This window comes from Mustelus asterias, chromosome 4 (assembly GCF_964213995.1).
Source record: "Mustelus asterias chromosome 4, sMusAst1.hap1.1, whole genome shotgun sequence".
In the NCBI taxonomy this organism is placed as follows: Eukaryota; Metazoa; Chordata; class Chondrichthyes; order Carcharhiniformes; family Triakidae; genus Mustelus; species Mustelus asterias.
This window is the reverse complement of record NC_135804.1, coordinates 143258496-143282252: the sequence shown is the minus strand read 5'-3', so window position 1 is coordinate 143282252 and position 23757 is coordinate 143258496. Positions and strand designations below refer to the sequence as shown.

General features: G+C 47.2%; 1 protein-coding gene across 1 annotated transcript in view; it reads right to left on the bottom strand.

The window, feature by feature from the left end:
• Window positions 1-23757, bottom strand: part of LOC144493175 (NALCN channel auxiliary factor 2-like) — a 487956-nt gene that overhangs the window by 461703 nt on the left and 2496 nt on the right. The window contains exons 3-5 of the mRNA XM_078212072.1: window positions 20547-20740; window positions 18817-18920; window positions 5338-5918 (exon numbers count right to left, since the gene is read on the bottom strand). Coding sequence (XP_078068198.1) covers window positions 5338-5918; window positions 18817-18920; window positions 20547-20740 — 879 coding nt within the window. The remainder of the gene's footprint in view (window positions 1-5337; window positions 5919-18816; window positions 18921-20546; window positions 20741-23757) is intronic.

Below are 23757 nucleotides of genomic sequence, written 5' to 3'. Positions count from 1 at the left end.
GAGTTTAAGAGCCGTGGGGTTATGCTGCAACTGTACAGGACCTTGGTGAGACCACATTTGGAATATTGTGTGCAGTTCTGGTCACCTCACTATAGGAAGGATGTGGAAGCGCTGGAAGGAGTGCAGAGGAGATTTACCAGGATGCTGCCTGGTTTGGAGGGTAGGTCATATGAGGAAAGGTTGAGGGAGCTAGGGCTGTTCTCTCTGGGGCGGAGGAGGCTGAGGGGAGACTTAATAGAGGTGTATAAAATGATGAAGGGGATAGATAGAGTGAACGTTCAAAGACTATTTCCTCGGGTGGATGGAGCTATTACAAGGGGGCATAACTATAGGGTTCGTGGTGGGAGATACAGGACGGATATCAGAGGTAGGTTCTTTACGCAGAGAGTGGTTGGGGTGTGGAATGGACTGCCTGCAGTGATAGTGGAGTCAGACACTTTAGAAACATTTAAGCGGTTATTGGATAGGCACATGGAGCACACCAGGATGATAGGGAGTGGGATAGCTTGATCTTGGTTTCAGATAAAGCTCGGCACAACATCGTGGGCCGAAGGGCCTGTTCTGTGCTGTACTGTTCTATGTTCTATGTTCTATAATCAATACAGATGTGATTAGAAATATAATTTTCCAGCACAGCTCTGAAATTACATCAGCCAATGAAACCCATGATGACCCTTAATTGCAAAATATTTGAATAATGATGCGATAATCCTCAATGTAATTTCCTGTCAATTCACGGAAAACCATTTCTCACTAAACTCACAATAGCTGTTCTCGTGGCCCAGATGCCCTAGTTGGTAACCCACCTCGACAGCAAAGTGTGGACCTGCAGCTGAATCGAAACACTTAAGAATTTAATGACAATCACTGCAAAGAATATACAAGATTAAATCCGTGGGGTGATATCAAGGCAGCATCAACAATCAGACAGCTAGCAACCAATCAGCCTTAGACATCATCTGCGTCTCTTAATTAAATTAGTGTCTCTAGTTATTCTCAATATCCATTTGCCTATTTATAAACTATCTAAATCCCTTCATTAGCTTCCAGCCTGTAACTCATTTCCGGGATCTATTCACTCACTTGCCATCTTCATTTAGCTTTGGAACTGTAATAATTACATTATTGCAGGCTACCTTCCATCACAGCCATTCCAGTTCCCTGAGACCACTGTCCTTTCAATCAATCCCTTCATATCCCAAAACCAGTAATCAATCTGATCCCAGAAGCATGTATATACAGGCATTTGTGATTGCTGTGACTAATCCAATGACAGACTATCAAAAATAATGTTTTCTGGTTATTATTTTATGCAAGCACCATGATAGTGTCCCAATTCGACCTCGTCCATGGTTCTGTTCACTGATTTCAGGTTCCATTTTAACTGCCTGCGGTTGCAAACTTCTTCCCTGTCACTCTCAATGGTTCCAAATTCCACTGCAGGTTCTGGCTCTTTCCTGCAGTTCACCTGAACTGGATTTCACCACTGGTACCACTACCGGCCCAAACTTTCTCCCTTCCCGCTCCAAACTTTCTTCTGACCACTTCCCTGGCCACCGAAGGACTTGGAAGCAACTGGAGGAGATTCAGTCAGAAAACTGTGGCAAAGTCTGAGATTGCTGGAGATTAAATCTGATAGCTACATGCAAATGCACAGAGAGCCATACATTGCAAACTGCTCTCAAAGAGATATGAGATTATTTCTACAAGAATTTAGAGATGCACTGATTGAAGTTTTCAGTACCAAATTGGGAATAGGGAAAAATGATCTCGACAAATTCTTCATGTTGCCAAAAGATAAAAAAAATTTGGGTTAATAAGTTCAGTTAATAATGAAGCAATGTCGGACAGAACGCTTTTCACTTGACGGGGAACTGATCAGGGGGGATAAACTACCAGCAAAGCTGAACTCAAGTCTCAGTTATCTGGGGAGGGGAGAATGGTTCTGACAGCTTCTTTCAAACCCCAAAGTATTTCTCAATATGTTCATCAATGCTTTCTCTTTGAAAACTATCTTATTGACTTTTGAACCCATTAATATCATTCACCTTCTCCCCTTTGTTGCCCCTCACCTCTCACTTTTAAGTTTTATTCTCTGCAATGTGAACTCAGGCATGCTGAAAAATGTACCCAGATCAATGTTATCAGACCTCTTCACAAAACCGAAAACTGTGAAGTCTCCTCATAGCTTTTCCTCTCCAAGGTGAACAAAGCCAGATAATAATGCTATCTGAAAGAACCTTGGTAGTCTTGGTGTACCACTTGAAGGCTATGGTATGCTTCTCGTTATGCTACGTCCCAAGTCTATGCACAAGATGTGTGCTGGCATCGTAGCTCATGTGCCTCTGTCATTGTCATTCTGAATGGCTGCTGGGGACTGTGAACAACTGACCCAAGTTTGAGACTCCATCTGATTTTCCTTGAGGAAGTAAGGAACATTTTGTGTCTCCGTAACCAATATGGAAGAAGAATATGTTCAATCATACACAGGGTGGAGACACTTTGGTCCTCAAATTATTTCTCCCCACCACTGATTAAATCGCTTTGTCTTCCCACATGTGACACATTCTAAGTCCAGGGTGAGAGAACGTCACTGATATAATCTGCAGCTGCTTGCAAACGCACAAAAGCGGGGTGGACTCATTGGTCTTCTCAATTAGATAGATAAATATTTGATCATAAGTGGGATAAAAGGCTATAGGGAAAAGGCAAGGAAGTGGAGTTAGGATGAGATGGAGATCAGCCATGATCATGTAGAATAGCGGAGTGGGCTCAAAGGGCTGAGTTGCCTACTCTCGCTCCTAATTCCTACGTTCCTATGTTTTCATTTTGTTCCTTAGTCTGTGGAAAAGCCTCAGCTCAAAACTTACAACTTGAGGCACAATGGGCACCAGCAACTCAGTGTGTACGTATGCTCAAATTATAATGTTTTATCCTGTTTTAAGTGTAATTTTTTATAGCATTTATTTAGTAACTTCACATCTTTCAATCTATTTGGTCTGAAGACAACCTATTTGCAGTTATGCATTAATCCCTCCTTTGGGAAGCAAGAGGCAACACTCAGGCAGTACATCCCAGTCCAATTTTCTCTCCCCATGGGAGAATTTGTAAACTTCCTTTTCAGGTCTGCGAGTCGGTGCAGCTCAGATGGAAAAATGAGCAAAGCTGGAGGATTGAACGTCATGGGACCGCGTGTTAGTACTTCAACAGGCTGCATTATTACGCCACCCTCCCATCCCCCACCTCCCAGATTGATCAACCCCGTAACATTACATGAAGTTTTTCATAGTTCCTTCTTAATTTTTGGCCAACTTTTTGTTCCACTGGGCATCTTCAGACAGGGGTTAGGAAAAGGTGAGTACCAGCAAACAACTCGGCTACCTAGTCAGAGAACATGGTTCAAATTCAATCTACTTCTAATACCCATCCTCCTGATATCAGGCCACGTTATCAAACAGTGTTATTGGCAGGAACAGGATATTTGCATGAGGTTTTTCTCATCAAGGTCAATTCCCAACTGTTCATTTACATAACATATTGCCATTTGACCTACAAATCTGATTTCCCACCGTGTAATCCTGTACTTTACAGGACATGGAATCAACACCTGCCCGCCCTGTAGGATGTCAACAAAATCCAGGATCATGTCTTTCCTGCTTATCTTATTTCCATAGTCAAGAAGTCCAGAAATGCAACTTGATGATTTGGGAAGGTAACAGCGATATGTTGAAAGTCCAAAATCCTTTCAGTGAAGGCTTGCTTAATTTTATAACCCCATCTTAATGCACAATAATACGATAGTACAGCAATAAACAAACATGTGAGGAGTGCTATAATACAAATTGAGTACTGTTTTGCACACTTCACCTTCAGAATGGCAGACGGTTGTGAGTGTATTGCATGGCTGTTGCATACTGGATTCAATGGTGTCTCTAGTCTGCAACAGCAATGCTCCAGCTGTCTGTCAGTCACATACAAATCCTGGAAGTATAATGGGCCATCAACATGTCTAGGAGATGTTTTTCTTTTGCCTTATTTTCTATAATAAACACAATCTTTCCTGTTCTGGGCTTGTTTGGGGAAACATTCATATCTTGAGTTTACTGGAGCAACACTTCCTTTTACAGGTGACATTATGGCTACTTCGTCTTATCCCGTGCCTTTACGTTGTGTGGCGTACATGTCTTTTGACATATGATATCTGAGATAGGGCTTAATTAATTAAAAAAACCTTTATCAGATTAAAAGCTATCTGAAAATCATCTATTCCCTGTATCCTGAGCCCTTAAAGACAACATTCTTTGACCTCAAGTGGGAAGGGTGTTCCAATGAAAACCGACATATTCTCGTTTATTGAATTCTAGAACCCATTTCTGTTATAACATCTCAATGCAACACTTCATATTTCACACAGATAAGATCACAAGTCAGAACAGGCGCAGTGTGAAAAAAAAAGTTTCATAGCAACATGATCAGAACCAGCTCCCCAGCCTGTACATCCACCTCAGTCAAAACGATACACTTTTCCATTGTTTAATTGCTGGCCACAGTTTCAAACCCAGACAATGGCGCGAAGGGTCAGGTGAGTATACTCACGACAGCTAAACCATATACCAAGACTTCTCATCATGCATCCATTTGCTTTTTTTTCAACGCATTGCTAAAGCACCGTATTAAAAGTTAAAATATGAGCTTAAATGTTCAATACCTTGTTACTAGGTGAGGTGCTGAGTAGCAATCACAACGATACCCTTAACACCAGGGCTTCCATTTCCATTGCTTGTCACTTGATAAATGATCCTCTGGCAACCTTACCCACCCCCCCCCCCCCCCCCCCGAGCCACATACATACATTTCTGGTGTAACCTTCCATGCTTCCCTTATGTTCCACCCCATGACCATGGCTCTCCTGAACTTGCCAAGCACTTCTTGTTCCAAATATGGCATTCACCCCTCCCCACCCTGACTGGGATCATGACCTGTCAAGCCACCTTGCTCTCATCCAGGATCTGAAAGTCCATGGAATTGGTTACTAGGTCCAAGCCCTCAAACTTTTATTTTTTTTCAACAAGACACACAGGACTGTGGCCAGCTAGCCTCCATCTCTCTTCCCTTTGACTGTTGCTGACCTTGGGGAGGGGGGGGGGGGGGGGGTTGGAATATCACTTGATAATTCTTCAACCAGAGAGGGGGGTCCTTCCTTATGTTTACATGTTCCCAAGGAGGGAAAACCCATTCTGATAATCTTTTAGTAAATGACGCACACACAGACTGTACCATTCAACCTCAAGAGGTTTGACTATGGATTGAGAATGGACAAACTCTTGTTAAGCTTACCATACAGTCGCTGGGGCAAGACCGGACCGAATATCCCCGTTCCAAGTGCTTGTGTAGCATAGCCTCGAACTCCTCGTATTTTTCCTGAGCATGTTGGTCTTCCATCTGGTAAGCCCTGATGCATTTGCTGCAAACAGACATAGCCCCTCCATCATCGCTGATCCGCATATCCAAACTGCAGTTTAACCCGTTCGGGTTGGCATACTCCCGCAAAAGATCGGCAATGGTGTAAGACTGGCAGAAGGAGAGGCGCAGGTGACTGAAGTAGGACCAGAGGCAGGCGGAATCCAGCCCCTGGGGGAAGCTGCAGGCCGTCTCCAGGTCGTCCAGGGGTTCGCTCAGGTTGCTGAGGGAGAGATCACATCGAGCCTTGCCCTGGCTCTGCCCGCTGGCCAAGTGGCGAGCCCCGGCGGACTGGCTCCAGAGCCGGCTGCTGCCGCCCGCTGCCTCGCCGCTCCTCAGCTTGGTGCCGGCACACGAGCAGAAATAATCAGACAGGAGCAGGGCGAAGAGCAGCACGGACGCTAAAGACATTGGCCATTTCTCTGCCCTCTGTGAATCGAAGCAGGGTTTCTCGCTTGCTGTGGGTGCGAAACAGACTCTCAAGACGGCATTACACATCCAAGCACCCCTGATCATATTTTGGAGGGGGAAAGAGGTGGGGGAGAAAGGGCGGCGTTACCAATTTCTCCCTGGCTCCCGAATGTCACTCTTGCGGCAGGGCTGTGGGCAGAGTTACAAAAGAGGGGCTCAAAAGCCCCGCCATCGCCCGCTCACAAATAATCCATAGCACTTGGCAGGAGCTGGCACCCTCCATCTGGACAAAACACAACAACAAAACACACAGAGAGGGAGATTCGCTTTCTGGTTTATTTTTTTGGTAGTCAGACATCACTAAATAAATAAATAGATAAATTAATTAATAAAGGCACACAGCCTTTCCCTGCCCCCCTCCCCCCAGCCTTTCCCACCTCCCCACAGCCTCCCCCCTCCCCAATGTCTCTCCCCTCCCCACTGTCTCTTCCCCTTCCCCACAGCCTCCCCCCTCCCCACAGCCTCCTCTCCCTCCCCACAGCCTCCTCCCCCTCCCCACAGCCTCCTCCCCCTCCCCACAGCCTCCTCCCCATCCCCACAGCCTACCCCTATCCCCACAGCCTATCCCCACAGCCTACCCCCATCCCTCAGCCTACCCCCATCCCCCAGCCTACCCCAATCCCCACAGCCTACCCCTATCCCCACAGCCTACCCCCACAGCCTACCCCCATCCCCACAGCCTACCCCCATCCCCACAGCCTACCCCCATCCCCACAGCCTACCCCCATCCCTCAGCCTACCCCCATCCCCCAGCCTACCCCCACCCCCACAGCCTACCCCCCTCCCCACAGCCTCCCCCCATCCTCCCCCCCTCCCCACAGCCTACCCCCATCCCTCAGCCTACCCCCATCCCCCAGCCTACCCCCACCCCCACAGCCTACCCCCATTCCCACAGCCTCCTTCCCTCCCCACAGCCTCCTTCCCTCCCCACAGCCTCCCCCCATCCCCACAGCCTCCCCCCATCCCCACAGCCTACCCCATCCCCACAGCCTACCCCATCCCCACAGCCTACCCCCATCCCCACAGCCTACCCCCATCCCCACAGCCTACCCTCATCCCCACAGCCTACCCCCATCCCCACAGCCTACCCCCATCCCCACAGCCTACCCCCCTCCCCACAGCCTCCTTCCCCCTCCCCACAGCCTCCTTCCCTCCCCACAGCCTCTCCCCATCCCCACAGCCTCCCCCCATCCCCACAGCCCCCCCCAATCCCCACAGCTTACCCCCCTTCCCACAGCCTCCCCCATCCCCACAGCTTACCCCCCTTCCCACAGCCTCCCCCATCCCCACAGCTTACCCCCCTCCCCACAGCCTCCCCCATCCCCACAGCTTACCCCCCTCCCCACAGCCTCCCCCATCCCCACAGCTTACCCCCCTCCCCACAGCCTACCCCCTCCCCACAGCATACCCCCCTCCCCACAGCCTCCTCCCCATAGCCTCCTCCCCATAGCCTCCTCCCCACAGCCTCCTCCCCACAGCCTCCTCCCCACAGCCTCTTCCCCACAGCCTCTTCCCCACAGCCTCCTCCCCCCCTCCCCACATACACACCCACCACCTACTGTCACCCACACATATGCCCAACCTTCACCCCCACACACCCCCTACCCAACCCTCACCCCAATCACCCTCTCCCCTCATCCCACACACCCCCTACCCTTACCCCTACCCTCAGCCCTACCCCCTACTCTCACCCCCGCCCTCACTCCCCCTACCCACACCCCAATCCCTACTCTCACCCCCCACAAACACACACTCCCCCTATCCCCCCCATACACTGCCCCCCCCCACACTCACATCCCCTCCTACCATACACATAGACATTTCCTACCCCCACACACACAGACTCCCCTTATCCCCCACACATCTCCTACCCCCCCCCCCAAAACACAGACACGCATCCTATGCTTACCCCCCCCCCCCCCACACACACACACACGTCCTCTACCCCCCCCCCAACAGATACACATCTTACTCCCCCCCCCCCCCCATCATACATCCTCCATCTCCCCCTCCCCTTTTCCATGTTGTCAGCTACCTGGTTAAAAACCAGCGCACCCACTACTGGGTGCACGGATCCTTTAGCAATGGATCGGGATCGCTGTTTTTCTCCTGCTCTCCTCCGCCGGTGTCCTTGTCCGTTTCCTGGATCTCATCTTCATGCCTTGACCCCTGTTGCTTTATTTTTTTTCCTCTGCCTCTCTCTCTCTCTACCCCCCCCCCCCCCCCCGCTTCCTCCTCCCACTCTCTATCTCTATCCCTCTCTCTCTCTCCCTCTCCCTTTCTCCTTCCGTCCCTCTCTCCTTTTCACACCAGCAGCACCACCACTCCCCCTCAACCTTCCAACCTCAAATTGTCGCCATCTTCACCGAGCGATGAGTACACCTTGAGATGTTTGGGGCAGGTCCTGGCGCCTGCGCTCTGCTCCAGCTCCGGGGGAAATTCACAGAGCCATTGAGAGTGAAATTGACTGAGCCATTCACTCCCAGTCACCACACACACACAGGCACACTGACACACACACACACACTGACAGGGAGAGACACACACACACACACTGACAGAGAGAGAGACACACACACAGGCACACTGACACACACACACACACTGACAGGGAGAGACACACACACACACACTGACAGAGAGAGAGACACACACACACACTGACAGAGAGAGAGAGAGACACACACAGGCACACTGACACACACTGACAGGAGGACAGACAGAGAGAGACACACTGACACACACTGACAGGGGGACAGACAGAGAGAGACACACACTGACAGGGAGAGACACACACACAGACACACTGACAGAGAGAGAGAGACACACAGGCACACTGACACACTGACAGGGGGACAGACAGAGAGAGACACACTGACAGGGAGAGACACACACACACTGACAGAGAGAGAGAGAGACACACACACACAGACACACTGACAGGGGGACAGACAGAGACACACATACACACTGACAGGGGGACAGACAGAGAGAGACACACACACACTGACACACTGAGGGAGACAGACAGAGAGAGACACACACACACTGACACACTGACAGGGGGACAGACAGAGAGAGACACACATACACACTGACAGGGGGACAGACAGAGAGAGACACACACACTGACACACTGAGGGGGACAGACAGAGAGAGACACATACACACACACACTGACAGGGGGACAGACAGAGAGAGACACACATACACATAAGCACACTGACTGGGAGACAGAGAGAGACACACAAACACACACTGACAGGGAGACAGACACACAGACAGAGACAAGACACAAACACACAGTCACACATACACACACTGACAGGGAGGCAGACAGAGACACACATACACATACACTGACAGAGGAACAGAGTGACACACACACTGACAGGAAGACAGAGAGACACACACAGACAGAGAGACACACAGACAGAGAGACAGGCACACACATACACACACTGACAGAGAGACACACAGAGACAGACACACAGACAGAGCAGAGAGACAGACACACAGACAGAGAGCAGAGACAGACACACAGAGACAGACATACACACACAGAGACACACACAGAAATACAGACACACACAGACAGAGAGACAGACATACATACAAAGAGACACACACACAGAAAGACAGACACACACACAGACACTGGGCAGATAGAGACTCAACATCACTAGCTGCATACATCCACATTGCAATCAATCTCCCATTCTCCCTCTCTGTTAACATTCACGCCTTTTGAAGTGGCAACATAGACAGGAGATAAAGAGTAGCTGAGGCTGGGAGTGGGGGAAAGAGAGAGAGAAATGCGGCTAAGCTTCCACTACCAGCTATTGAAATGCCGGCTAGAAAGTCACCCAAAGCGTTCTCATTCGATTCATACATGAGACGGGGGGATGTTTATTCTTTGGGAACATATGTGATCGAGCAACATACAAGGAAGAATCCGAGCCGACAGAAATCAGCTAAAGGATGACAAATTGATTTTTTAAAATTTACATATCAGAGGTGTTTATAACCGTACGGCTATTATACATTTACACATGAAATGCATTCACAATTAAAGGCTGGCTGTCAGCAAGATGGCTTTGGGATGTGGGACGTTCTTTGAGAGTGTTCAATGTGAAGTGGTAATGAATGGAGCTAATCATGCACTGGGATTTATCTCAAGTGCATTTCATAATAGGTGGAGACAAGTTATTTAACTTCTATACATTATTGACACATTCTCATTTGGAATCCTGCACACAGTTTTCGGGCTATTCCGCTTTTGAAAGGATATTGAGTCTTGGTCGTTGTTGCCTATCCCATCCGAATCTGTGCCTATCTTTCGCATAACTCATACCTGTACCTAACAATCAGGTTTCCACACGTGTCACATCATTGAAATTGCACTAAGCAAAGTGAATGTAAATGTGTCACATTTTCCCTCCTCTCTGTCCGTGACCTCTCTTCACTCTTTGGCAGGGCCAACCGCCTCCACCGAATTCTCTTGTATGTTGTCGGCTTAGTTCAGCTGCCCCTGCTTTGCTCTCCTCACAACGAGAGCATTGCCAGGAGTTACTTCTCGATCCACATCATTACTTCTGCCTCCCTTAATCATAGAATCCTACAGTGCGGAAGGAAGCTATTTGGCCCATCCAGCCTGCACCTACAACAATCCCACCCAGGTCCTGTCCTACCCCCGCAACCTCACATATTCACCCTCCTAAACCCTCTGACACTAAGGGGCAATTTAGCATCAACCTAACCCATACATCTTTGGACTGTGGGAGGAAACTGGAGCACCCGGAGGAAACCCACGCAGACATGGGGAGAACATGCAAACTCCACACAGACAGTTACTTGAGGCGGGAATTGAACCCAGGTCCCTGGTGCTGTGAGGTAGCAGTGCTAACCACTGTGCCACTGTGCACCCCGTCCCCATCGTCTGCATTTTGCCCTTCTTCAAAAGAGATGGGATCATTCGTAAATGCATGTTAAAGCCATGCAATTATGCTGGAATCTGAAACAGAAAGTGCTGGAAAATCCCAGCAGGTCTGACAGCATCTGTGGAGAGAGAATAGAGCCAACATTTCGAGTCTAGATGACCCTTCATTAGCGCACTATTCGTCAGAGGAATCCGATTCCTTCTGGTTCCACAAGAAAAGATGAACTTTTTTTTAATCATTTGGAACTTCTTCTGGTGGGGAAATCCACTGAGAATTTCCAGAGTTAAAATTACAATCAAACCCCAGAGATGTCATCCGGGTTGAAACCCACACCGGGTTGCGGGGATAGGGCCAGGGTGGAAAAGTTGTTGGTGCAGGCTCAATGGGCTGAATGGCCTCCTTCTGCACTATAGAGATTCTATGATCCTACTGCCTACCTGCCTAACTTCTGTGCGGTGGGTTGAATTAAAGTATGCCCTAAGTTTAAATATTATTCCAAGCCTGTCATTTTCGACCAACCCGGTTAAATTGATTGGCTATGCTAAATTGACCCTAGTGTTAGGGGGATTAGCAGGGTAAATGTATGGGTTATGGGAATAGGGCATGGATGGGATTGTGGTTGGTACAGACTTGATGAGCCGAATGGCCCCTTCTGTACTGCCGGGATTCTATGATCTATGATCTGGATTCTATGACCATAAAACATCCAAGTTTGCAACGCAGTTAATTGTTGCATACAGATGCTGTGTTGGATAATTATGATATTTCTGGCAAAAACAAAAGGATCTTTTACCTTTAGCATTTGTGTCAATGTGTGTCCCCAGTAAGGGACTACAAACACATCTCGGAGTTTCAGGGACAAACCACAGTAGGAATGAATTGATTTGAAACTCACTTCCCAGAAGAAGGTGATGAACACACTGGTGAAATGGAAAGACACATGGCGGGTGACATTTAATGCAAAGAAGTGTGAAGTGATGCATTTTTGGGTAGGAAGAATGAGGTGAGGAAATATAAACTAAATGGCAAAGTTTTAAAGTGGGAGCAGGAAAAGAGGGAACTGAAGGTGTCTTGACTTGAATGCTTGAATGTGGCAACACAAGTTGATAGGAGTGTTTTTAAAAAAATGTTTTGCTTTATAAATGGGTGGTGGAGAATATAAAACCAAGGTAGTTACGCTAAACAGTTATAAATCAGCCCCAACTGGAGTATTGTGCGCCATTGTGCACACTTTCGGAAGGATTGCAAGGTCTCAATAAAGGATACAGAGGAGATTCACTAGAATGGTTTTATTTATTTGTTCATGGGGTGTGGGCGTTGTTGGCTGGGCCAGCATATATTACCCATCTAAAGTTTAAAGTTTATTTATTAGTCACGAGTAAGGCTTACATTAACACTGCAATTAAGTTGCTATGAAATTTCCCTACTTGCCACACTCCGGTGCCTGTTTGGGTCAATGCACCTAACCAGTCTGTCATTCAGACGTGCTTTCATCTCGAACGGCATTTAAGAGTCAACCACATTACTGTAGATCTGGAGCCACATGTAGGCTAGACCGGGTAAGGATGGCAGATTTCCTTCCCAAAAGGACACAAGTGAACCAAATGAGTTTTCAGAAAAATCCACAATAGCTTCATGGTCATGATTATACTTTTAATTCCAGATTATTATTGAATTCAAATTTCACCATCTGCTATGGTGGGATTCAAACCAGGGTTCCCAGAACATTAACCTGGGTCTCTGGATTACTAATACCACTCCACCACTGCCTCCCACTGAAGGTTGTGGGGTATTAGTTATGTGCAGCGCCTCGGAGAGCTGAGCCTTGGAATGCATGGTACATTGTTGAGATCATGCAGACGCTACGACAACGGAAGACTGGCCACCGTGCAACAATCACCAAGCAGGAGTGATCCCTTCCAATTGGGGTGCACTTCAGCGGTCACGGGCATTCAGCCTCTGATCTTCGGGTAAGCGTTCTCCAAGGCAGCCTTCAAGACACACGACAATGCAGAGTCACCAAGCAGAGACTGATAGCCAAGCTCCGCACATGTGAGGACGGCCTCAACCGGGATCTTGGGCTCATGTCACACTACTTGTAACCCCCACCATACTGCCTGGATTTGTAAAATCCTACGAACTGTCCCAGCTTGAGACAATTCACACATCTTTGACTTGTGATTATCCCTCTCTCCACACATACTGTTTGTACCTGTAAAGACTCGCATTCCAACCATTCTTCACATTCCAATCTGTAATTATCTTGCAATTGTGTCTTTGCTTATATATGCCGTGTTTGTGAACCTACCTCCACTCACCTGACGAAGGAGCAGTGCTCCGAAAGCTCGTTATTCCAAATAAACCTGTTGGACTTTAAGCTGGTGTTGTAAGACTTCTTCGTACTGTGCCCACCCCAGTCCAACACTGGCATCTCCACCTCATTGTTCTCCTTAGAGCAGCGAAGGCCGGCAGAGATGTTCAAAATCATTTAGAATTTGGATTGAGAAAATGAGATTTTGCCTCCGCTGACAGGATGATTTGTAAGCAAAGGGCATGGATTTAAGGCACAGTAATTGGCAAAAGGTCCAGGATTCAGGGGGAGGAGGAAGTAGGGGTGAGGACAGTTTCTTAGCACAGTGAGTTGTTGTGATTTGGAAGCACTGACTGAAATGTTTGCAGCAGCAGACTGAATTGTGAATGTCAAAAGGGAATTAGATAACTACTGGAAGGTGGACGTTCTGCAGGGCTAAGGAGAAGGGGCAGGGTTGTGGAACTAGTTGAATATTTCTATCAAAGAGACTGCACAGGCACAATGGGCCAAATGGCCTCCTTCTGTGTTGTCATCAATTGGTGATTTTAAGGTTGGATCAATCTTTTCACCATTGAGGTGAATCTGAGAGCCAAAAGCTGATTTGGTAAATTTTTGGTTATGTGTGAATGACCTGCCAAGATGTCTATCCATGATTCATGCAGAGTGTTCACTTGACAGAACATCTAATTATAGAATCTTAGAATCCCTACAGTGCAGAAAGAGGCCATTTGGCCCATGGAGACTGCACCAACAGCAAACCCATCCAGGCCCCATCCCCGTAACTCTACTTATTTATTTTGCTAATCCCCTTGACACTAAGGGGCAATTTAGCATGGCCAATCAACCTACCCTGCACATCTTTGGACTGTGGGAGGAAACCGGAGCACCCAGAGGAAACCCACGCAGACACGGAGAGAACATGCAAACTCCTCAGTCAGCCGAGGCCGGAATTGAACCCAGGTCCCTGGTGCTGTGAGGCAGCAGCACTAACCACTGTGTCACCCTGCCGCCCAACCACCGTGATGTCCAACTACTTCAGTGATCTGCTGAGAGAAGCTCTTAGAGGGCGCCAAAGACATCTCACGTGGACCGCTTTCCCATAGAGATTACAGCGGAAAATCTCTGCATGCACAGACTCTGGTGTTTTATGCTCTATCAGGAAGAGGTGCAATAGCCAAATTCATCCCTTCTTAATAACAAAGTAGACCAAAGTTCAGGATGCTCAGAGCTTTGATACACAACGACATGTAAAAGCTACCATGAGGACCAAGATGACATTTCATACAGTACTTCTTAATCCAGAGACTTAAGCTTGCAGTGCCTTCACTGATAACTCATTTTAGATTTTCAGATGAAACTGAAGATAATTCACTGAGGCACAAGGCAGAAAATGTACCAGCGCTGTGTAAAGCTACACCAACAGTTCACACAATGTAAGCTGTAAACAGATATCAAATGCACAAATTTTATCAGAATGCAAATTTATGTGGCAGCTAACATCTGCTAATTGGCCTAAACCTGAGGAATAAACCCTCTCAGCATTTCTACTGCCTTGAATCGCCTCAGGTTTGGTCGCAGTGTCCGAAATACAGTGATATATTTTTATTATACTTGCCACTTCCCATACGCTTGGCTGAAGCCACTGTACATCATTGATGCAGACCTTATATAGAGACAGAAACAACACAGTCCATTCAATGACCTTTCATCTTTCGCACTGTAATCTTATATTCAGTAGTCCAGAATATTGCTTCCTTTTGGGAAAAAATGGAAATGTTGCATTAAAACAACAAGTATTTGAACAGTGAGGTTTGTACACCAAAATATACATCCTAAACTGTGAAATTAATTGTGGGGGCATATTATCAGTTGGATTAATGCAACGGTTCAATTCATTTCAGAGCCAGAACTATTGATTTCCCATAATATTGCAATTTCTCATTAATAACACAATCTTTCATACTCAATATATTTTAGACCCAGGTAAAGTATTAATTTAAAGCAGTTTTAAATCACCATCAACCCCAATATTTTTGGTACCATACCATTTCACATTTTAGATATTCTGAATGAAGTTCTCTCCATCTCCCAAACCTTACCCTTTTGCAACTCTCTAAGAGGACAATATCTTCATGAAAATGTGCTTCACAAACACTATTTTTGGTCATGATGTGGAGGGGTCGGCGTTGGACTGGGCTGGGCAGAGTACGAAGTCTCACAACGATACAACGGTACAATGATAATATCACCAGTGGCATTATTGCTTGACTATTAATCCAGAAACTCAGCTAATGTTCTGGGGACCCAGCTTCGAATCCAGCCACGGCAGATGGTGGAATTTGAATTCAATTAAATAATATCTGGAACTAAGAATGTACTGGTGACCATGAAACCATTGTCGATTGTTGGAAAAACCCATCTGGTTCACTAATGTCCTTTCGGGAAGGAAATCTGCCATCCTTAGCTGGTCTGGCCTACATGTGACTCCAGAGCCACAGCAATGTGGACTCTCAACTGCCTTCAGGCAAGTAAGGATGGGCAATAAATGCTGGCCCAGCCAGCGACGCCCATGTCCCATGAATGAATAAAAAACACACCAGGTTAAAGTCCAACAGGTTTATTTGGAATCACAAGCTTTCAGAGCACTGCTCCTTCGTGATTTTTGGTGGCAGTAACGTGGAGAATAAGAAAGTTGTCACTTTTTCATTAAAACCAAAGCAAGCAAAACCGGCATTTTCAGGCTGCTTTGTCTTTTTGTTTTTGCAAACAAATGAAAAAGCAGTTTGTCGAACATTATTTCAAGTGCTCCTTTCAGAATTAATCAATATTTGGTAACAATTGACCTTTAGATCGAGCTTTTGTTGGGAAAGGGTTTTTTTGTGTGTGTTTGGAACCTCAGTTTAAAGGGAGCTAATTACCCCAGTGAGGAGCTTTTAAATAAGGAGAAAAGGCAAGGTAGCTGACCATTAGACATGATAGAACATAGAACATAGAACAGTACAGCACAGAACAGGCCCTTCGGCCCACGATGTTGTGCCGAGCTTTATCTGAAACCAAGATCAAGCTATCCCACTCCCTATCATCCTGGTGTGCTCCATGTGCCTATCCAATAACCGCTTAAATGTTCCTAAAGTGTCTGACTCCACTATCACTGCAGGCAGTCCATTCCACACCCCAACCACTCTCTGCGTAAAGAACCTACCTCTGATATCCGTCCTGTATCTCCCACCACGAACCCTACAGTTATGCCCCCTTGCAATAGCTCCATCCAGCCGAGGAAATAGTCTTTGAACGTTCACTCTATCTATCCCCTTCATCATTTTATACACCTCTATTAAGTCTCCCCTCAGCCTCCTCCGCCCCAGAGAGAACAGCCCTAGCTCCCTCAACCTTTCCTCATATGACCTACCCTCCAAACCAGGCAGCATCCTGGTAAATCTCCTCTGCACTCCTTCCAGCGCTTCCACATCCTTCCTATAGTGAGGTGACCAGAACTGCACACAATATTCCAAATGTGGTCTCACCAAGGTCCTGTACAGTTGCAGCATAACCCCACGGCTCTTAAACTCCAACCCCCTGTTAATAAAAGCTAACACACTATAGGCCTTCTTCACAGCTCTATCCACTTGACTGGCAACCTTTAGAGATCTGTGGATATGGACCCCAAGATCTCTCTGTTCCTCCACAGTCTTCAGAACCCTACCTTTGACCCTGTAATCCACATTTAAATTTGTCCTACCAAAATGAATCACCTCACATTTATCAGGGTTAAACTCCATTTGCCATTTTTCAGCCCAGCTTTGCATCCTATCTATGTCTCTTTGCAGCCTACAACAGCCCTCCACCTCATCCACTACTCCACCAATCTTGGTGTCATCAGCAAATTTACTGATCCACCCTTCAGCCCCCTCCTCTAAGTCATTAATAAAAATCACAAAGAGCAGAGGACCAAGCACTGATCCCTGCGGCACACCGCTAGCAACCTGCCTCCAATCCGAAAATTTTCCATCGACCACCACCCTCTGTCTTCGGTCAGACAGCCAGTTGCCTATCCAATCGGCCAACTTTCCCTCTATCCCACACCTCCTCACTTTCATCATAAGCCGACCATGGGGGACCTTATCAAACGCCTTACTAAAATCCATGTATATGACATCAACTGCCCTACCTTCATCAACACACTTAGTTACCTCCTCAAAAAATTCTATCAAATTTGTGAGGCACGACTTGCCCTTCACGAATCCGTGCTGACTATCTCGGATTAATCCGCATCTTTCTAAATGGTCGTAAATCCCATCCCTAAGGACCCTTTCCATCAATTTACCAACCACCGAAGTAAGACTAACCGGTCTATAATTACCAGGGTCATTTCTATTCCCTTTCTTAAACAGAGGAACAACATTCGCCATTCTCCAGTCCTCTGGCACCATCCCCGTGGACAGCGAGGACCCAAAGATCAACGCCAAAGGCTCTGCAATCTCATCCCTTGCCTCCCAAAGAATCCTAGGATACATTTCATCAGGCCCAGGGGACTTATCGACCTTCAGTTTATTCAAAACTGCCAAGACATCCTCCCTCCGAACATCTATTTCCTCCAGCCTATTAGCCTGTAACACCTTCTCTTCCTCAAAAACATGGCCCCTCTCCTTGGTGAACACTATTCCTATTATGAGCTTTCTGTACAGTACAATATTATGAATTATCAATATCCTGTGCTGGGGTGGTGGTGTAACCTCCATCCTTCTGCATACTTTTCCCCATACTTTTCAGCATTCCTGCTTTGAGACATTTTGCTACATTAAAGCATGATAAAAATGCACATTGTTTTATTTCCAGCAACTGCCCAATATTTTTTTACAATTCATTTGTGGGATGTGGCCATCGCTGACTAGGCCAGCATTTATTGCCCATCCCTCCTCGCCCTTCAGAATGTGGTGGTGCGTTGCGTCCCTGAACTGCTGCAGTCCCTGTGATGTAGTTACAGTGCTGTTACAGAGGGAGTTTAGCTCCTTCCCTGTTGCTGTCAGACTTTTGAATGGACTTACCTTGCATTAAGTTGATCTTTCTCTACACCTTAGCTATGACTGTAACATTACATTCTACACTCTCTCGTTTCCTTCTCTATGAACGGTATGCTTTGTCTGTATAGCGCGCAAGAAACAATACTTTTCACTGCATGTTAATATATGTGACAATAATAAATCAATTCAATCAAATCCAATCCAGGATTTTGATCCAGCAATGGTGAGGGAATGGCGATATATTTCCCAATCATGATGGCAAGTGACTTGGAGGGGAACCTCCAGGTGGTGATGTTCCCAGATATTTGTTGCTTTTAGATGATAGTGGTCATGGGTTTGGAAGTTGCTGTCTCAGGAACCTTGGTGAATTCCTGCAGTGCATCTTGTAGATGGTACATGCTATTGTTTGTCAGTGATGGAGGGATTGAATGTTTGTGGAAAGGGTAGCAATCAAGGTGTATGGTTTCAAGCTTCCTGAGTGTTGTTGGAGCTGCACACATCCAAACGAGAGGAGAGAATCCCTTTACACTCCTGACTTGTGCCTTGTAGATGGTGGACAGGCTTTGGGGAGCCAGGGGGTGAATTACTCACCACAGGATTCCCAGCCTCTGACCTGCTCTTGTAGCCACGGTTTTTACATGACTATTCCAGTTCAGTTTCTGGTCAATGCTAATCGCCAGCGTGTTGATAGTGTGGAATTCAGCGATGGTAATGCCACTGAATATCAAAAGGTGATAGTTAGATCTTTTCTTGTTGGAGATGGTCATTACCTGCACTTGTGTGATGCGAATGTTTTTTGCCACTTGTCAGCCCAAGCCTGGATATTGTCCAGATCTTGCTGTATTTGGACATCGACTGCTTCAATATCCGAGGAACCATAAAATCATAGAATCCCTTCAATTTGGCCCATCGAGTCTGCACCAACCACAATCCCACCCAGGCCCCATTCCCGTAATCCCACATATTTACCCTGCTAATCCCACTGATACTAGGGTCAATTTAACATGGCCAATCAACCTAACCCGCACATCTTTGGACTGCGGGAAGAAACCGGAGCACCCAGAGGAAACCCACGCAGACATGGGGAGAATGTGCAAACTCCACACAGACAGTGACCCGAGGCTGGGATTGAACCCGGGTCCTTGGCGCTGTGAGGCAGCGGTGCTAACCACTGTGCCACCGTGCCGCCCCGTTGAGTCGCGAACGATACTGAACACTGTGCAGTCATCAGCGAACATCCCCACTTCAGACCCTATGGTGGAAGGAAGGTTACTGATGAAGCAGCTGAAGGTGGGTCAGCCTGGGACACTACCCTGGGGAACTCCTGCAGTAATGTTGTGGAGCTGAAGTGATTGACCTCCAATCACCACATTTTCCTTTGTGCCACGTAAGACTTTTTTGAAAGTGCTTACTGACTCGGCCATTGAACCTTTAAATTCTTTTGAAATTTTTTGGAAATACTCATAGGGGTCGGAGTTTGGATCGGTAGTGCTGTTGGAAAACATCTGATTATACAAATAAAAATGACGTATTCATCCTTATGCATTCCCTTTGTCTGTCTTATGGATGCCTTTGTCTCTCCTAGTGGCCCTGAGTGGTGTTACTCCAGTGACTGAAGCGTAGCTGGTGAAATGCTGTTAACTTTCGCTGAGAGAGACTGCAGATGTCTCGGCAAGGTGGCCCAGTGGTTAGCACTGCTGCCTCACAGCGCCAGAGACCTGGCTTCAATTCCCGCCTCGGGTGACTGTGTGGAGTTCGCAAATTTTCCCTGTGTCTTCGAGGTTTTTCTCCGGGTGCTCTGGTTTCCTCCCACACTCCAAAGATGTGCGGGTTAGGTTGATTGGCTATGCTAAATTGCCCCTTAGTGTCCCAAAATGTGTAGGTTAGGGGGATTAGTAGGGTAAATATGTGGGGTTACGGGGATAGGGGCTGGGTGGGATTGTTGTCGGTGCAGGCTCGATGGGCTGAATGGCCTCCTTCAGCATTGTAGGGATTCTATGATTCTATGTTCTTGAGCAGCTCTTGGCCTTGAGAGGCCGGCTCCTGACTGCACAATCTCAGCAAGGGTGCTAACCGTCTGGCCTGGCTGGATGAGAAGCAAAATCTTGGACACTGCTGGGCAGGAGCACAACTGCTGTCATCCTGGGAGGATACGGACGCTAGGTTTGTGCTGTCTGGTGGCAATGCCATTCCCTGGGGGGGGGGGGAGCGATGCCTCAGCAAACCGAGTAATCTTTGGAGGAGAGATTACTGGGAACCCTGCATGCGCCTTTGAGCATTGAGATCTGAAGACTTGGTGGCTACAGTCTGTACCTGGGTGGCAGCAAGCATGGATCTCCTGACCTCAGTCTGAACTTGTGCTGCAGCACTGGGATGTGTGGTGCTTTCAGCAGCACTGCCAGGGGAGCCGCGCTTTCTGATTTGGTGGCTGCATGTATCAGAGCAAGTGATGACATTGCCTCATCAGGATGTAGTGCAGTTCTCTCTCTCTTCCTACTCAGTGTGCTGTAGCTGGTCAGATAGCAGGTCTTGTGAATCTTAAAGCAAAAATCAGAGGAGGAGGGTTAAAGTCAGGAAGGAGGTGTGTGTGTGTGGGGGGGGGGTGTAGGGCAAGATGTCCAGTGGTCACAACTTCTGCAACTTGGACGTTAGGCCAGATAGCAAAATGCAGGTGAGGTGGGAGCTGAGACAGGGTTTAAGACAGTAAGTTCTTGTCACCCGGATGCTCTCAGTGATGCGAGATGCAGCAGGCTCTGTCACAGCCAGGCCCATGACGTACTGCGCCATTTTCTCTTTAGGGCACAGAGGATGAAGGAGTGTCTGCTCCGCACTGGGTGAGCTTTGCTTCCATCATTTTTTAAAAATTCATTCGTGGGACTTGGGCATCGCTGGCTGACCAGCATTTATTGCCTGTTCCCAGTTGCCCGAGAGCAGTTGAGAGTCAACCACATTGCTGTGGCTCTGGAGTCACATGTAGGCCAGACTGGGTAAGGGCGGCAGATTTCCTTCTCGAAAGGACATTAGTGAACCAGATGGGTTTTTCAATTGTGGCCAACCTTGTCCTTACTTTAACAGCATCTCAAATATGCATGACCCTTACCTTCAAGAAGGACAAGTGCAGCAATCTGATGTGGATGCTGTCACATCCAATTTACCTTTCATGGAATCCCTACATTGCAGAAGGAGGCCATTCGGCCCATCGAGCTGGTACTGACAACAATCCCACCCAGATTATCCCCATTGCCCCACCTTTTTACCTTGACACTAAGTGGCAATTTAGCATGGCCAATCAACCTAACCTGCACATCTTTGGATTGTGGGAGGGAACCGGAGCACCCAGAAGAAACCCACGCAGGCATGGGAAGAATGTGTAAACTCCACACAGACAGTCATTTCAGTTGGAATCGAACCTGGCTCTCTGGTGCTGTGAGGCAGCAGTGCTAACCACTGTGCCACCTCTGACTTGAATATTTATCCCAGTTTCTTCCTCATTGTTGGATTTGAATACCATCACCGCTCGGATAACTGCTTCCAGCTTCTTAGGGTAGCATGGTTGAGGGACAACCCGGTGCCCACACTTGAGAACAATTATTAAAAACCCGGGCAAGTTCAGCATCATCTAATTGCTTTTCGTATTCTGGGTCAGACACCGAGTGTGTGGGCGCAATGGTCCTCCTGCTTAGAATCATAGAATCCTACAGGGCAGAAGAAGGCCATTCGGCCCATTGAGTCTGCACTGACCACTATCCCACCCGATAACCCCATGCATTTACCATAGCTAGTTCCTCTGACACTGAGGGGCAAGTTAGCATGGCCAATCCACCTAACCCGCACATCTTTGGACTTGTCAGCTTGTCTGCTTTTTGTTCAACGTTAGAGCCACAGAAAATGGGTGGGAGAACGCCTGTGAAAATTTGCCTCAACCCCCCCACCCCCCCCGCCCCTCACACCATGCTCCTCAGAAAAGATTTTTAAAAACCTGATAAATGTATCGTCCCCTGAGAAACTGGAAGGATAGATTCCTCTCTCTCACTGTCCCTCAGCTGCAAGAATTTCAAATGAAATTCTCTTGGGGATTTTTTGACAGATCCCACTGGCTTTAGCACATGACACGCAACTGCCCATAATTCTGCACTTAAATGACAGCCTGATTTCCAGAAGTTACAGTCCTGCTTGGTGTGTGGGGAATAGAAACATTACACTGACACAGTAGGCGATCCTGAGAGATTGAAGTGACTGAATATTGTTACAGCAGAGGAGAGGGAGCTTTATCTGTGCTTCACCTGACTTAGATCAGTTTGATGCTGGGGGGAAGATTAGCAAAACTTCCATTGCCACAGTAGTTTCTTACAATTTGATGAGTGGAAAAAATTAATTAAAAAAAAAGTGTTTTGACAGCTCTGGTGATGAGATTATAAAAAGAAAAGCTTGGAATTATATATGACACGTTCATAACCATCAGACATTGCAAGGCATTTTCCCTCCTCTGAAGTATTTCAGGAAGTATGATCATTGCTATAACATAAGAAGCAGATCAGCCTGTTCATGTTCAGCAGACTGCCATAAATTGCAATGTGGATAACAACCAGATAATCAGTTTTTTTTGTGATGTTGACTGGGAGATAAGTATTGGCCAGGCCACCAGAGGTAACCTTCTCTTCTTTGAAATTGTGCCCTGAAATCTTTTGCATCCACCATGGCAAGGGAGGCTGAGTGGTACTATCGCAAGAGTATTAATCCAGAAACTCAACTAAATGTTCCAGGAACCCGGGTTCAAATCCAACCACAGCAGATGGTGGGATTTGAATTCACAAAAGAATATCTGGAATTAAGGATCTACTGATGACCATGAAACCATTGTTGATTGTTGGAAAAACCCATCTGGTTCATTGATGTCCTTTAGGGAAGGAAATCTTCTGTTCTTACCCGGTCTGGCCTACATGTGACTCCAGATCCACAGCAATGTGGTTGACTCTAAACTGCCCTCTGAAATGGCCTAGTGAGCCTCTCAGTTCAAGAGCAACTAGGGATAGGCAACAAATGCTGGCCAGCCAGCGACGTCCATGCCCCACGAATGAATAAAAATAAGGCAGAAGGAGCCTCAGTTTAACGTCTTATTCCCCTCCAGTAGTGCAGTGCTCCCTCAGTGCTGCATTGGATTGTTAGTCCTGATTTTTGTGTTCAAGCCCTTTAATTCGGACTTGAATCTCAAATCTTGTGATTCAGAGGCAACTGAGCCACAACTGGCACTTCGGCCTGGATTTTCTACCTTCCTCCCCTGACTCATCGCGGCTTGTTTTCCGGAGGCGGAGGCATCTCGCCATTGGCCGCTGGTGGGATCTTCCAGTCCCGCCAAGGTCAATGGCGTTTTGTATGGCTTGCCTGCTCTGTCACTGGAGCACCCACTGTCGGGGGGGTCATCTTCGGTGGGACTGGAAAATCCTGCCGGCAGGAAGGGCTGGAAAATCTCATCCTTAGTTATCATTATTGAATTATCATTCTAAGGTCATGGGACTGATAGCAAATGTGGTGAAATTATAATATGGTACTGTCC